Source organism: Martes martes, assembly GCF_963455335.1.
Source record: "Martes martes genome assembly, chromosome: 13".
Lineage (NCBI taxonomy): Eukaryota > Metazoa > Chordata > Mammalia > Carnivora > Mustelidae > Martes > Martes martes.
In genome coordinates, this window is record NC_137901.1 from 38,271,194 (window position 1) to 38,283,661 (window position 12,468).

General features: G+C 36.2%; 1 protein-coding gene across 5 annotated transcripts in view; it reads left to right on the plus strand.

The window, feature by feature from the left end:
* NOL4 (nucleolar protein 4) overlaps nucleotides 1-12,468 on the plus strand; it is a gene marked incomplete at both ends in the record, with an annotated part of 415,641 nt that overhangs the window by 296,415 nt on the left and 106,758 nt on the right. For 3 of the 5 annotated variants that reach the window (XM_080821656.1, XM_080821657.1, XM_080821658.1), the window contains one exon: nucleotides 3,175-3,354. In XM_080821656.1, the coding sequence (XP_080677782.1) occupies nucleotides 3,175-3,354 (180 nt within the window). Of the gene's footprint in view, nucleotides 1-3,174; nucleotides 3,355-4,085; nucleotides 4,278-12,468 lie in introns of all 5 variants that reach the window. The other 2 variants (XM_080821654.1, XM_080821655.1) reach the window with 1 other exon arrangement.

Here is a 12,468-nt window from a genome sequence, read left to right on the forward strand (position 1 = left end):
ACTTTATTTTTTAGAGCAGTTTTAAGATCACAACAGAATTGAGAAGCAGATGCAGAGATTTCCATAGCCCCTGCCCCTGTGCAAGTATAGCCTCCCCCATCAACATCACTTACCAGAGTGGTACATTTGTTCTAACTGATGAACCTATATTGACAAACTATAAATACCCAAAGTCCATGGTTTACTTTGGGAGTCATGATGCTGTACATTCTATGGATGACATGTATCTACCATTACAACATCATACAGAGTATTCTCAGGGCCCTAGAAATCCTCTGTGCTGCCCCTCTGCACTGCCCACTCCCCACAATCCCTGATCTTTGAACTGTTCATGCTTCTGGTTTTTCCAGAATGTTTTAGAGCTCAAATCATATAATATGTAGTCTTTTCAGATTGACTTCTTTCACCTAGTGACAGGTATTTGGTGTCCCTTCATGTCTCTATTAGCTCATATCTTATTAGTATTGAATAATATTCCATTACTGGAGGTACCACGATTTATGCATCCATTCACTTACCGGAACACATCTTGATTGCTTTTGTTTTAGCAATTCTTCATAAAGCTGCTATAAATATCCCTTTGCAGCTTATCTGTGTAGATGCAAGTTTTTAACTCCTTGGGTAAATATCAAGAAGCATGACTATGAGTTCATATGATAAGATAATGTTTAGTTTTGTAAGAAAAAGTCAAACTGTCTTCCAAAGCGGTTGTACCACTTTGCATTCCCTTCATCAGTGAATGAGTTCCTGCTGCTCCAAATCCTCACCAGCATTTGATGTTGATGTTGATGTTCCAGATTTTGTCTGTTCTAATAGGTGTATAGTAGTATCTCCTGGTTTTAATTTGCATTTCCCTGATGACGGATGATGTGGAGCTTCTTTTGATATGTCTGTGTGTGATCTGTTTGTCTCCTTTGGTGAATTATCTCTTAAGGTTTGGGGCTCCTATTTTAATCAGGTTGTTTGCTTTCTTATGTTTAGTTTTTAGTGTTCTTTGTGTATTTTGGCTAACAATCCTTTATCAGATGTGCCTTTTGTAAATATTTTCTCCCAGTCTGTTACTTGGCTTCATTCCCCCATTTTTTAAGACCAAATAGTTTTGTAGAAAATGCGACATTGCTAACAGTCTTAAATGCTATTTCTGTAGAGAACATTTCTTTGTTGCTGTGAGAGAAGATGTAGAGGTCAAGTGTTGATTCCTATCTCAGTCTAGCTTGAAAGAAAATGCAAATTAACATGAGAAGTAGAGAGCAATGATAGTGTTTAATTCTGTGTCAAATGCTGTAGTATATTAAGAGTTCACAGTTTAGAGAACGTTAAAGTAGAGTGAGATAGAAGAGGGGATCTTGGTGGAAATTGAATTTACTAGGATTGGCCTTGAAAGCTAGTTGTATCTTCAACATTGAGAGAGACAGGAAATGACACTCCAGCTGAGAAAATTTCAGTTTGTATAATAGAAGGAAAAAATGATTATGTTTTATATTTAGATTCTGAATATTCTCAGGTCTGTAAGCCTGGGTCTTCTTTACCTAGAGGGACTAGAGATATAAATCCGACATCATTCCAAATGGTTCTGTTTAAAGCAGACGGTGGGTTGTATATTTCTCGTGGCATGTAGAAAGAATATATTATCTCAGCATACTTGCGTTCAGTTAAGTGTACTGTAACATTTTTTAAATGTTGCACATTGGCATTAAAGATATATACATGGTCTATTTTTCAAACCTATGGAATATTTGCCTTATATTTTATTAGGTAAATATACCTTGTTAATAATTTGAAATATTATAATATTACAATACTATATTATAAAATTGTTTTTTAAATTTTAACTTTATTTTTTATGTCAGGGATCTATTCTAGTTTTATTATTCTTCCTCTGATTATGAAGTAATAATATATTAGCATGATCCTTACAACATATCGCACATGTTATTCCACGCAGGCATTTCTGAACACTGCTGATTTAAAATTTCCCATTCTCCGGCTCTTTCAAAAGCATTTTACATTTTAGATTTGAGAGTGCTATTGATGTTTGGAGATATTCTCCATTTCACTGAAGTAATCTATGTATCTAAGTTTCCATATGTGAAACTTGGGTTGTTAATCTGGCCTTACCATGATTGATTTCCATACCATCTCAGATGCAATTGCAAAGGACTAAAATTCAGATTAAAGCAAAGAAGAAAATGAAGAGGGATGGGGTGTAGAAGATGTACCGTATCACAGAGCTGATGGGTTAATTTCAGGCACAGTTGAATCTGGAATCTCAGATGATGTTATTAGGAGTTTATTCTGCTTAGCCTTGCTGGATTCAACTTGATTTCAGCTACCCAGGGGTAAAGTTGGGGCACAGCTGGGGTAGAGAAGTTTGCTGCCCTGGGGTTGGCACTCTCACCTCTGGGAGCAGAGGCTGTTTCTGAAAGGAAAAGGTGATATATGGACAAAGGAATAGGAGATACGACAGCAGGACCCATGGTTGGTCTTGAACACAATTATCGAAGTTTTTGAGATCTGTGTTGGTTGACATTCATCTTTTAAAGCATTAGGAAGCATTAAGCTTCACATGATTCAGAGGTAACCTGGTTCTTTTTCTCTAGACCAATATTCCATTCCATCCTAAGACTCACGGACAATTTAAAAACTGATTTTCAAGACTTTGTCTTATAATTAGCACCCCTAGTATCAATATTTTGTGTAGTCCTTCTTGGGCGAATCAGTTAAACATATCCACCCCTCAGTTTCCTTATCTGTTTAAGAATATACTGATATGGTTAGACGGACTAAGCTCTGAGGTCATTTCTGTTTCTAAGAATATGTGATTCAACGAGTCTCTCGCAAAGATGCTTACAGGTTGGTTTTTTTCTTTCTTTCTTTTTGAAAGTATGTATATTGGGTGGAAACTATCTTTGCTCTTGAAAAGCTAAATCCGATAGAACTTTCTGCAGTGATAGAAATGCTCCGTGTAGCTACCTAGCCCTTGTAATGTAACTGGTGTGACTGGGGAGAGGGATTTTGCATCTAATCTCCACTAATTTTGATTCCAATTAAAATAGCCACAACTCTGGGATTAACTTCTTTCAGCAAGATTTTTCAGAAACCATTGAAATTAAAAACGGAATTCATATGCTCTGCGGTGAATTTAAAAGCAACAATTCACCCCTTTCTTTTCAGTCTCCTGCACATAGCTACTCAAGCTATGACTCCGGCAAAAATGAGAGTGTAGACCGAGGTGCCGAGGACCTGTCTCTAAACAGGGGAGATGAGGACGAAGATGACCACGACGACCACGACGATTCTGAGAAAGTGAACGAGACGGATGGCGTTGAGGCGGAGCGGCTGAAAGCCTTTAATGTGAGTCCGGCCACGCTTCCCCGCGTGGCTTACTTTTTACCACTTCACTTTCATGTTGTTGCTTGGTGGTAAATGTGGATATTCTAGAGACATGTCTGTTTAATTTACAGAAGGATTTAAAAAGTACATGAAACACTCTTTGCCAACCAGACACCAGAATTGCTGTGTTTTGTTTAGAATTTTAAAGCCAAATGTGAGCTGAAAACTGGATTTGTGTTGTGTGAGTATGCATGTTTACCTAGTGGATGAGGGGGCCTCAGCTTATTCCTCAGAAGAGTATGGCTGTCATCAGTTATTTCTCTCGCCTTCCCAGCTTAGCTAATTATGCATGACCAAAGAGTCAGTTGTTCTCAGAGATTAGCGTACTGTGCAGCCTAGCAATGTAGCAGTCGCATTTATCATTAATGGAGAATTTTATGGGGTGCCTAATTGTCACAGTCTACTGTTATTTCCTGCTTTTTTTTCCTACATGATAGTCTATACTTTTCTGTCTGTCTGTCTGTCTGTCTGCCTCTTTCTCTCTTTTTTCTCTCTGGTTTTTTTTTTTTTAATCCAGCCATTTAGAAAGCCTTTAAAGGGTGTTTGCTTAAAATTTCTGGCTTTCCATTGCAAAGTTCTCCAGTGCATAAAGCAGAAAAGAGTATTTTCCTATCGGTAATCAAGACAGGAAGCTAGGAACAGCAGAGAGCAGTCCTCCAAACCCTTCTCCTCTGTCTCCCTCTTGCCAACAGATGTTTGTCAGGCTGTTTGTAGATGAAAACTTGGACCGAATGGTCCCAATCTCTAAGCAGCCCAAAGAAAAGATCCAGGCTATCATTGACTCATGCAGGCGACAATTCCCTGAGTATCAAGAGCGTGCCAGAAAACGTATACGTACTTACCTCAAGTCCTGCAGGCGGATGAAAAGAAGTGGTTTTGAGATGGTGAGTTTTGAATTAAAACACAGCCCTAGATTCCATCCAAATCCCACATGTAAACCATGACACTATTTCTTTTTTCATCTTAGTGTCTTTTTTTATTTTTTCCATAATGTCAGGTCCAAGGGGTTTTTGTTTGCTTGTTTGTTTTTTTCCCCTTCTCCTTTTCATCTTCCTGAAGTATTTATCCCCTTTGTTATTCAATAAGGAGTATCTGGTGAGACCAGCGCTCACAGGCACACATGATACCATGTCACAGGAAATGAGGGGGATCTGAGTTAAAAACCGATGAGAACCAGCATCTCATTCACGTTTGTTTTCTGTCACTACTGAAGCGGATATAAGCCTAACCAAGTCTTCAATCGAAGCAAAGGTTTTTGCTTTAGATGGCTTGTGAGAATGGCTTTCTCTGGAACCAAAGGAAATGGATAGAACCAACTAAATAATACTGTCTTCATACCAGTGGTTAATAAGTAGCAAGCCTTGAGAGTAAAGATCAGGGAATGAAAATCCTCACGTGGAAAAAAAGGCTTTGTTGTCCTCTGTATTTGTGTGCTTGTGGATGGTAATATGAGCTTTTCTATTCATTTGGGCTTTACAGATGGATGAAATTATGTTGACATTAGGTTATTTATGGGTGGAAATCAGATATCCATGGTTTTTGAACTTTATTCTATTTCATCTTGCTCTAATTGCTATTAGAAATAGTGTGTACGTTTACAATATATTTTTTTGAATTTTTGTATTTTATGTATAGGAGCAGATATGTATTATTAGAAATTTTCTGAAGCCATTTTTTCCCCCTTTCTTGGCTTCATCAAAGCCAAGACTGCTGGTGTTTGTGATCAGTGCCTGTCATGTGTTAGTTGTAAAGGGGCAGTGTTGGTGAAGCTAGGAGAGGTTTCAGAGATGTCATATAAGAGAAATAGGTTCTTAGATCTAAATGAAATGACAAAAGCAATACATCCACTGTCTATTATCAGTTCTTCTTCACTGGATTCTAGAAATACTTTCAATATTTTTTTTTCTTTTTGAGAGAGAGAGCAAGAGAGAGTGTGTGTGAGCGAGAGGGACAAGGGCAGAGGGAGAAGGAGAGAGAGAATTTTAAGTGGGCTCCACACCCAGTATGGAGCCCAACACAGGGCTTGATCTCATGACCCTGAGATCATGATCTGAGCCTAAATCAGGAGTCTGACGCTTAGCTGACTGAGCCACCTAGGTGTCTGCCTTTGATATTCTTTAAAACAGTATGACCTTATAGACAGTCAGTCTGCCTAGATAGTACCAAGCACAAGGTTCAGTCCTCCGAGAGCCTGGTTTGCAGTTCTGAATCCACCACCTTGTAGCTGTGTGACTGGCAAGTTATTTCAACGACCTGTACTCAGATGCCTCTTCTAGAGGTGGTAACTCCTAATTCATAAAGTTGTGAGAATTATAAAAGTTGTCACTTATCAAACCCTGCACACCATTTCTGACACATAGTAACCACTCAATCTTAACTGTGAAAATATCTTCAAATAATATTTAATCTGTCATCTGATAAAAGCTTCCCGAAGTGTTTGTTTGAAACAATCACAGAATACTCCACTTAAGTACTTGTTTACTTCCCAGAATACTAACTATATTGAAGTTAGAGTTTGTAGGGCATAAGTCATTTTAAAATCAAATGGCAATGTTGTGCCTGATCAAATGAAATGATGACAGTAGAGGTATCAGAGAGGAGAGTTTGCTTGAAGAAAATAAAGCTATTTCTCCCATTACTGAATTATTTAAAAATTATTATTACCTACTCAATAGAAGAGAGATGACAGAGAGAAAGGGTATCTAAGCAGGTATAAAAGCCTAGAGTCCTGGCACTGACCTTTGGTTCAGAACCACTTGGCAGCTAATGTAAAATTGCAATCCAACCTAAATATGTCTCATTCAGAATACAATGTACAATGTATACTTTTCTTTTTCAGCAACAATTAAGGTGATATCATATTATCAGGGTTTTTATTTTACTAGCATCTGGCATTTCTATTTTTTTCCTAATCTTGTAATATTATTTAAAGATTCTTTGGTGAAATTTCTTATTTTCCATTAATTATTCTTTATGAGAAAAATCATTGTCATGTAAGATTCTTAATTTCTCTAAGGCATATTTGAAACTTTCACAGGTTTCTCTCTTTTTTTTTTTTTAAGATTTTATTTATTTATTTGACAGATGGAGATCACAAGTAGGCAGAGAGGCACACAGAGAGAGAGGGAAGCAGGCTCCCTGCTGAGCAGAGAGCCTGATGCAGGGCTCAAGCCCAGGACCCTGAGATCATAACCTGGGCTGAAGGCAGAGGTTTAACCTACTGAGCCACCCAGGCACCCCAGGTTTTTCTTTTGATCGTATTTATTTACTTCACCATTGGCATCTATTCGTTATACACGCTGTGCTATGCATGGAGAAGAACAGAACTTGACTAATTCAAAGTCAAGGAGTCTAACAAACTAATCACAAAGAAATATACTGTACAGAAATACTATTTTACTGAGTTTTTGTTTTGTATACATTCATTTTTCACTTATTCAATAATGTACATACCATTACACAAAGTAATAAGCAGAAATATTAGATTTCTAACCAGCTATTTAGGAAAATATAACATGTTCCTTAATATTGTGATTCATTGAGGTGACAAGTTGTGGGAAGTGAAATACTTAAGTAATATAAGGCCTATTGTAATTAAATGTTAAGTGAACAACATGAATGAAAATTTTTATCATAGGCTGAGTTCTTTTTATACATTTACTCAGAAATAGTCTGTAAATAACAAATCTACCATTCAGTTGACACTTGGAGTCTTGATTTTTTTTTTTTTTTTAAGTGTATTACTGCATTGTCATGGGACCTGGGGAGGTTTATGTGTCATTTTGAATACTTACCCTTATCTAGAACAGATAGGAAAATGTATAACTAGGGCAGATAGTAATTACAACTAAATATTGTGAGTATTTTTTGCCCTCTCTTTTTAAAATTTGATATAATATCCATAGTTTTTTTTAATTGAGACATTAAATAAATTTCTATTGTGTTTTGTGTAGGTAGACATGGGAAAAAGCCTTGTTTTCAGATGTAGTTGTTTTTACATATAAATTATTCTGCAATACTTAACAGGTCAAACAATCAAGAGTTTTTTTTATATATTTGTAAAATGAAATTCTTAAGTGTAGAATTGTTTTGTTTTTATTTTTATATTTATTTGACAGAGAGCATAAGCAGGGGGAGAGGGAGGCAGAAAGAGAAGCGGGCTCTCTGCTGAGCAAGGAGCCGGATGTGGAGCTCAATCCCAGGACCCTGGAATTATGACCCAAGCCAAAGGCAGATGCTTAACTGATTGAGCACCCACTTGCCCCATTATAGGTTTGCAGAAGTGTAGAATTATTTGGTAGGAGATTCTATCATATAAAATGAAAATGTCATTCAACGAGTTTATCTCTTCCAGTTACTTGGGGTGTCTCAAACAGAAGACTCCTTAAGTAGAGTGAAACACAAAATATTGAATTATGTTTTGTGTTGACTTTAAGAAATTCAAAAAATTCAAAGAGGTAATCCCATAGAAGTATTTTATCACAACATATATTAGTTGAGGATGTTGTCATTCACTTTTATTAATTTCCCACTGTCATTTATAAAATCTATGCATGTTAAAAAATAATTCTCCCTTAAGAATTTACATGTCAACATAAATACTTACTTACAACATAAATACTGACTTCACTGAATGCAGAAAAATATTAGAGTAGGTATTTAAGCATTTTTATTTCACTAGAATTATCAAGACCTCACAGATCTTGATTGCTTAAGTAGCCAAAATTTCATGCCATCACTCCAAATAGTCTCCGTAATGGGTTAAGTACAATAACTATATTATTATATTTATATAAGTAACTACATTATTCTGTATTATTCTTTTCTATACACTTCCACCAACTCACTGTTACGATCCTTTCAAATCATAAAATCCTCAGCATTGAATATCAAAGGGCATGTTTTATGAAAAATCTCTGTAAGTTTGATCCAGAGTACTGTTTAAGGTTTCATTAGACTTTTGGAACTCAATGAATGAGTTAAGCAGCCATTAAATTAATCCTTTAACAAACACACCTAATTGTTACTGATTCACTTGTGCAGTTTTGACTCTCAAATTACTTAACGAGTTTTCTAAAGAACATCTGTTGATGGATCTAGGAAAAAAATGTGTTTCTTCAAGATGTTCTGATCTTAAATTAAAGATTAGCACATGTAACGGATAAGATCATAAAAGCAAAACTTTATGAACGGGGGGGATTGGGCCATACCGAAGTGTAGTCTGTGTTATGTGGTGTGATTTCTCCTTTTGTGTTCTGAGCTTATATTGTTAGAGACTGTTACACCATGCTGCGTATGTTTGCATGTATTTTTTTTTATGAAACTCAAAGGATTATTTAGGGGAGCAATTGTAAGACACTTGCAGCCCACAATTCCTACTGTATCTCAAATTGTGCCACTCTGCCATGACAGATCAGGTAGCCTAGATATTTGAATTCAGTAACTTCAGCATCTTGAAAATGACCTGTTTACTTACTTTTGTAATATCATGTGATTGACTGTGTTTGAAGAAATAGGTGTGTGACATTTTGTAATATTTTGCTAAGGATGTTGTCCATGAGGCTGCTAACTATCCAGAGTAAATTACCTTATTTCAGAAACTTTTTTTAGAGTGTCATACAAGAAAAAAAGTGCTTCTCCTCTGGAAAGAGAACACTTTTGTTTTCTCTTCACTAGGATAATGCAATTAAACTGCCTTCCTGCCAGCAAGTTCAGAGCCCAAGTTTATCTGAAGTCGTAGTTATCTTTTTTGTTTAATTGATCACAGAGTATATATTTCTTTGGTGGCTCTGATATCTATTTTAGGGGAAAAATGAGATATAAATTAAAATTAATAAGTTTAATTATGGATACACTATATTTTAATACTGTAATAAAAGTTCTTTATTATATTATTTCTTTTTAATTACATCTTGCAGTACCCTCCTCAACTATTTTGATATCTGGTCTTCTGAGCCTATGACTCTTACATCAGAAAAAAAGTAATGTTTAGGAAATAGCACATTTTTTTAGGGAATTTCACTAATGACATCATTTGACTGTAGTTGTCTAATGCAGATGGGAGTAGAGAGCTCAGAATTCATTTTCAATTTTCAACTTCCCTAATATGAACATTGCAAAAGCTACAGTGACCCTTGCTATTCATTCTTTAGCAAATGGATATATTATAAAAAATGTATTAAAGTGTTTCTTTAAACTTAAACTTTGATTAGAGATACACCAACCCCTTCATACAAGGTCATGATTAAAAACTCTATAATAAAAAAAAAACCTCTATAATAACTTGTGCAGCCATTACTCACATTATTATTTGCATAACTGTGTGGGTTTCTGTCATTGTGACCAATTAACTTAATTGATGCTAATTAGCCAACACATTTTGTTTGAATTCCTCACCTGCTACTCGTACCAACTTTTAGTCTCTTCTTTATAAATATCATCTACCATCCCCCAGGATACTTTCATGCCATCTTCTGAGTTCTTTATTCATAGTATTTCTTTTTAATTACATCCTCAGACTCGCCCTTAATAATTTTACTCTCTGACCTTTCGAATTCACAATTCTTTTACTTTTTCAGTTTCAAGATCTGCATCTTTATTTCATTTTGGCCATTGTTCACATGGATATACCTTAGTCTTAGTTATCAAAGAGTCTGTACAAGCAATATTAAAAACTTTGACAATCATCTAAAATTTTTTAAATATCTGCCATTGTCTTTGCAGAGGAAATATCCTCATTGTATTTGCCCCTGGAGGACTCCAAGGCCTCTGTTCTCCCATCATTCAGTCTCCTTCACAATGTTGCTTCATCAACCATCCCAACACACATATTTCCCATTTTCCCTTTTCACTGAGAAACTTCTGACTTTAAAAAAAAAAAAAAAAAAAAGTCCCCAGACTCTAAGATGATAATTCATCTTGTCTATGAGACTACACTTCTTTGCCAGGTTTCTTGAGAGATTATTTTATACTCACAGATCACCAACTCCCCAGTGGTCCCGCACACCCAGACTCTGGTTCTCACAACTCTATTGAATTGGTTCTTTAAAAGATCGCATGATTGTCTTTGTACCAAACCCAAACATTGCATCCTCAATGAAGTCACCGCCATTTTTCTTGAGGATCTTGTTGGTCTCCCTCCTTATTTACCTTTTCTTGCTTTGAGCTATGTGCTAAGATCCGGGCTTGGCCATCTACAACGTCTTCCCCTATATGCAGCTCTGGAGGGTCTGTTCTATGTAAGCAGCACTCAACATAGAATCCCAGTCATCTGCAACGCTTTTGTATTTCATTCCAAATGTCAACCAGATGCTGGACAAATGTATTGTTCTATCCACAAGGAAATCTTTGTTTTCTCCATCATTCATCCTCTCCACTGGTCTTTCACCTCATCTACCAAATCACCAGTAAATTCCTCTCGACTTGCCTCTTTCTGGTAATAGCGCCATTAATTGTCATTTACGGCAGTGCTCATCAACCTGGAATGAGACTGGACTGTTCCTTCCACTTATGGCTGATATCCTACCACTCACTGAATTCCATTTATTCTTTCTTTGCTGTGATTCCCACATCAGTCCAATAATTTTGACTTTTTTTGGCTACCATTTTAGTTCTAGCCATTCTTACCTTATACCTATACTCTTAGAGAATCCTAACTCACCTCTCTATTTTCATCGTACACTCCCTCCCTACTCTCTATTCCTAGGCAAGGAGAGAACTAGGATTTGTGCATGAAAGTTATAGAAGTCCCTTTCATTAAAAGAAAAGTAATACAAAATTATGAGCAAAAAATTAAGTAGAAGGCTGAATATTTATTTCTAATTAGAAAAGATATCATACACAAAAAATTTTTCAAAAACAGAAGTCATGAAGATTCAAACCCTTTTCCTCGGACATCTCTTGAGACAATTTCTGGACACATTTATGTATAAATACTTCCTGATTTTTGGCTTTCCCTCCATACCCAGAATCCTTACAATACCCAGAAACTCCAGGAGTCCCATCCAGTCGAGGGATCCTGGTGTCTAAACTTTATTGGCTATGTAAGAAATCTGCCTTTGCTCCTGGAGTAGTCTTCCTTGATTCTGGCTTTGATAATGTCAAACTTTGCCATCTCAGAACAAATTCTAAATTTCTTACAATAATAGAAACTTATTTGAAACTTAAGAGACTTAGGTTCAATTCCTGGCTTAGTTCAATTCCTGTACAATTTAGTGTGATGTTTCTGAATCTCCAGTTTTCTAAAGAAGTAGGCTGCTGGGGTATTACATGGAATAGTGCATATGAAATAATTAGCATATGATCTGGCCTCTTTGTACTCTTTCTTCTAATATGCTCAATTATTTCACTTATCACCTTAAGCTGTCACATGGGATTTCTGATGCTTTTCTCAGTGCATGCTCCTGTGGTAACTGGTTGTTCCTGACTCAGGGATCACAGGTATTGTTTATTAAATATATTAAGGTTGAAGAGTAACTAGAGTGTAAAGAATATAGCCATCATAGTTGTCAGAGTTACTATCATTTGATCTTTTAGTTTTAGCAAAATGTTGACCTAAGCTTCATGGAGTACCCCTCGCACCCACCCTCCTTCCCTCTACAAATACACAAATACTGAGTAGAACACAACAACTATTTAAATACCTAGCCAAGATCAAAAGAAAGAAAATGAAATTTTCAGGCTATGAATTTGATAAGTTGTTGATTGTAAACTCATAACCAGAGTTTATAATAACCCCTTAATGTGGTAGGATAACGGAGTAGCAAGGTAGAAAAACTGAGTGTAAGTCAAAACAGGTCAGGGTTGCAGTCTGAATGTCCACTTAAATTCGGGATGTGGATTTTGTAACTGGAGAGGAACATGAACTGCAAACAGTATAAATAGCTGGGACTCAGGAAGAGCTACTGCCCTACGAAAGGAGATTTAGAAATATAGTTACAACTTTGAGAAAAAAAAATGGCAAGCATTATAAATATTAAAATTAAAACCTTCCTGGATGGATTACATAGCGGGTAAGGTTCAGCCAAAGAGAAAATCAATAATCTGGAACATCGAACTACAGAAATTACTTCTGGA